This window comes from Nannobrachium achirus (genome assembly GCF_963921795.1).
Source record: "Nannobrachium achirus genome assembly, chromosome: 15".
Classification (NCBI taxonomy): domain Eukaryota; kingdom Metazoa; phylum Chordata; class Actinopteri; order Myctophiformes; family Myctophidae; genus Nannobrachium; species Nannobrachium achirus.
Genome location: NC_137822.1, coordinates 33,079,811 through 33,083,773, shown reverse-complemented (window position 1 = coordinate 33,083,773; position 3,963 = coordinate 33,079,811). Strand labels below are relative to the sequence as shown.

The 3,963-nt window shown below is 48.4% G+C and overlaps 2 protein-coding genes across 2 annotated transcripts; one reads left to right on the top strand and one right to left on the bottom strand.

Moving 5' to 3' along the window:
• Positions 1–1,302: 1,302 nt before the first annotated feature.
• On the top strand, positions 1,303–2,148 carry LOC308299778 (very long chain fatty acid elongase 4-like; the record flags this gene model as incomplete). Its single annotated transcript, XM_080743566.1, has 1 exon — positions 1,303–2,148. One exon carries the CDS (start codon positions 1,303–1,305, stop codon positions 2,146–2,148), a length of 846 nt encoding a protein of 281 aa, XP_080599692.1.
• A 391-nt stretch (positions 2,149–2,539) lies between these two features.
• Positions 2,540–3,856, bottom strand: LOC308299777 (tRNA (guanine(37)-N(1))-methyltransferase-like; the record flags this gene model as incomplete). Its single annotated transcript, XM_080743565.1, has 1 exon — positions 2,540–3,856. One exon carries the CDS (start codon positions 3,854–3,856, stop codon positions 2,540–2,542), a length of 1,317 nt encoding a protein of 438 aa, XP_080599691.1.
• Between the last annotated feature and the right edge of the window lie 107 nt (positions 3,857–3,963).

Genomic DNA, 3,963 nt, shown 5'->3' with positions numbered 1-3,963 from the left:
TGGGCCAACTCCCCTGTACGACACTCCCATGGGCTGGCTGTACGTCGCAGCGTGCCAGTGCCAGCTAACCTCGCGTCACCAGGCTGGCCCCCCAGTACCCTCGGAAAGCCTGGTTTTTATTTACTGCTCAGTGCTCAGATCCGGTCTACTGTATCCGGCGATTTGCAGAGAGACACGCAATGATAAGCGTGCAAAGAAGTGTTCGTATCCGCTCTAGACCGGATCTGCAACCTGCAACGCAAATTGATTCCTGACTAGTACCAACTGCTCTCAGTTCAATTTCTTCTTGGGCTTTATTGGCATCCATCACGGCCGGGAAACCTACGTTTACATTACAATCATCTCAGTATGTCTCAGCTGTGCCATCGCCCAGCCTAGAGAACTCGCTCTGGTCTCATGGCGTGTGGCGTGTGGTCTGGTGTGCACGGTGGGTGCACGGTGTGCTCAATGCACAATGGCAAAAAATTAAAAACCAGCAGCAAACAGCTGGCCTGTGAAACACTGCCCCCCTCTGGTATCCTTGTGACATTGAATGCGGGGAGGCTCTGTGTTCAGTGGATGACATTACTGCACGTCAGAGGATTGATTGATTGATTGATTGATTGATTGATTGAATACTTTATTAGAAGTTTGCATAGGAATAGTACATAACAGTACAGTTCAGATACAAGGTGTACTAAAAGGATTTAGACCACAAAAAAGCGCAATGGCTTGTTTGCATTGGGGTCCATTTATACTCAACAGACAAATAAACACGATAAGCCTACTATGCAGAAAAAGATCATAACACAATCAGAAAAACAGATAATAATTCATATTTACAGTTTTTTTTTTAACCAATTGAGACGTGAAAAGAATATCTACTGCTGTTGCATCATATATGATGTCAGTCTTGCTGTACGGCTACTGTTCTTGTAGTGCTGTATACAGTATGTATTGCACCTCACAGTGACATTGACCTTTTTCATCCGTGTGTCCAAGTGGATAGTTGTGCAACAAGAGTTATCCTGTTCACAAGGTTGGGACGGATGGAGGCAAAACCAGAAAACAATGCATCATCCAGCAGCATAAAGACTCTGGCTGAATCAAGTCTCATTGTTCAGTTGATGAAATTACATCATCAAATGACATATAGAGCCATAAAATGTGGTGAGTACCTTCCGCCTTATAAGTACGAGTTGCACAGATCCTTAGTTGTCTCAGCTGAGAAAGGTGCCATCGTCAGCCCTGCTCCGTAAGGCTTTTCACTTGATTACTCTGTTTGTGTCCATCCAAACACATAGTCAAGACCAAAGACGAACAATGGAAATTGTTTCTCATGTTGTGAATGACACCGTAGAATTCTTCAAATGGAGCCTTACTGTAGCAGACAAGCGCGTAGACAAATGGCCAATGATGTCTTCCCCCTTCCCAACGATGGCCATCAGCTGCCTGTACCTGCTCTTCCTGTGGGAGGGCCGTAGATATATGCAGGGCAGACAACCTTTCACACTCAGGAAGACCCTTGTGGCGTACAATTTAAGCATGGTGGTCCTCAACTTCTACATCGCCAAAGAGCTCCTACTGGGATCGACAGCGGCAGACTACAGCTACTCCTGTCAACCTTTGAACCACTCCAGTGACATTAACGAGGTCAGGATAGCATCAGCTCTTTGGTGGTTCTACATCTCCAAGGGACTGGAGCTCCTGGACACAGTGTTCTTCACCATGAGGAAGAAGTTCAGGCAGGCCACCTTCCTCCATGTCTTCCACCACTGCACCATGTTCATCCTCTGTTGGATTATAGTCGCACTGGTCCCTGGTGGACAATCCTTCTTTGGTCCGATGATCAACTCTTCCGTCCATGTCCTCATGTATGCGTACTATGGCCTGGCTTCCGTGGGACCCCAGATTCAGAAGTATCTCTGGTGGAAGAAGTACCTCACCGTCATTCAGATGATCCAGTTTCTCGTGGCCATCGCCCACTGTTGCCTTGCCCTTTACACAGGCTGTCCTTTCCCCGCCTGGGCACAGTGGACGGTGCTTGGTTATTCCGTCACCATGCTCATCCTGTTTGCCAACTTCTACCATCATGCCTACCAAGGTGAGCAAGCCACCACCAAGAAGGCAGGCAGCAGACCAAACACAAGAATGGCCAAGAGGGAATGAATGAAAACTAGAAAAGAAGCAATTGGAAATTGCAAGTGTGGTTGCATATGCCTAGACTGTTATCCAGAACATTAAAAAGTAAGCTGGGCTAGAACTATAATGTGTTGCTTACAGCAACCACACTAAATAAAGAAAAGAAAAATCCCACTTGTTCTGTGACATCAGATACTTTATGTGTGTGAGTACGGATCTCCATGTATGGAGATCCGTGCTGATTTCTTTGGCTACATTTTGGCTATCCATACATTGAGATCTGTGCATACACAGTAGAAGGTCCAGGTGTTTGGAAGAGTTCAGACTGTAACAGGCTGTTTGTCAATTCTACGACAGATTTATGATGTATGACACCATGTTTAGCCATGGTCTAAGCCCAGCTTCCAGCCTGGCACTTCTATACACAACAGGATGCGGGTGTATTGGGCACGGAACTTGTCCTTCTCCATGATGCAGACTGAGTTCCAGCTGAATCTTCTGATTTTTCACTGTCACTTCTGAAGAGCACCTCTTTGGGAAGGGTGAAGCTCACACACATCATCTCCTTATTTGGAGATACATTTCGCACCAAATGCACAGAGCATCGATCCTCCAGGGAGAACCCAAGGCAAGAGGAAGCCCTCTCCACTACGTCCTTCCTAGGGTTGTCGTCTTTAGAGAACCCGTAACAGTGCACTATGGGCAGGTTGTTCTCACAGGAAATGTCCTGGCTCAGGAGGCCTCTGAACGCATCCAGAAACTCCAGAGCCAAGGCGGGCAGGTTCATAACCACGTGAATGCTAGCTGTTCCCTTCAGCAGGGCGGGAAGCTCCTGCTTCATAGGTCCCTGAATGAAGGCCCTGCCATCCAGGTTGAAAGTCCTGACCTTGCTGTCCACTTTGTTCAGCTTGCTGTTGTGCTGTAGCCAGTGGTAAGACTCTGGGTTGAGGTCATTGGCAAGTACAATGGCACCACAGCGGGCAGCAGGGATGGCAAATGGTCCCACACCTGCAAACACATCCAGTACGGTGTCTCCGTGCTCGAGGAGGTTCACCACACGCTCGTGCTCCGTGCTTAGCCTGGGGTTCCAGTACACACGAGAATAATCAAACTCGTAGGTCACCCCATTTTCTTTCACTTTAGCCACCATATTCTCCTCTCCAGCTAGCACTTCCATCTTGAAGTTGCGGTAAATCGAGTCGATGATGTTCGTCTTATTGACCACACAGGTCACCCCTGGGTTTTTGTCCATTATGACTTGGCCTGTGAGGTTTCCGTAAGGCAGCTGATGGTCTCTCAGGTTCATGTGTGCGATGTGTCCAACTCGACTGAAAGCTGTGGTGACGTCTTGGCCCTCAGGAAGCACGGCTTGCAATACCTCCTCACTCTTCAGGTTATCATAGGTCAGAGGCAGCGCATAGTACTGGAGCTCGGGGGGAACATCAAACGAGCGCATGGCCTCCGCTTCATCCTCACTGAAGGAACTTGCTGAAGACACGGTGCTGGGATCCAACAGCAGTAAGCGGAAGTCATCCGTCTCACTGCCTTCCTCCTTAACAACTCTGGGGACCCCTGAACGCAGGATTGCGCACCTTTTCAGACTTTTCAGAACTTTGTTTATCACTCCTTTGGGAACACGCAGGGCTGGGACTATAACTGTCTTGGCGAAAGCCTCTTTGTCTAAAGTGGTCATCCCACGGACCTCTGGGGGGGCCCGGTAGAACTGTGGCTCCATCTGGCTCTGCTGGGAATCAGTGGCAGCCTTTAGAACAAACACCCAGCAACCAGTGACGTTGTGATGGTGAACGTGAGGTCCATTGATGACATGGCTGCCTATGTCAT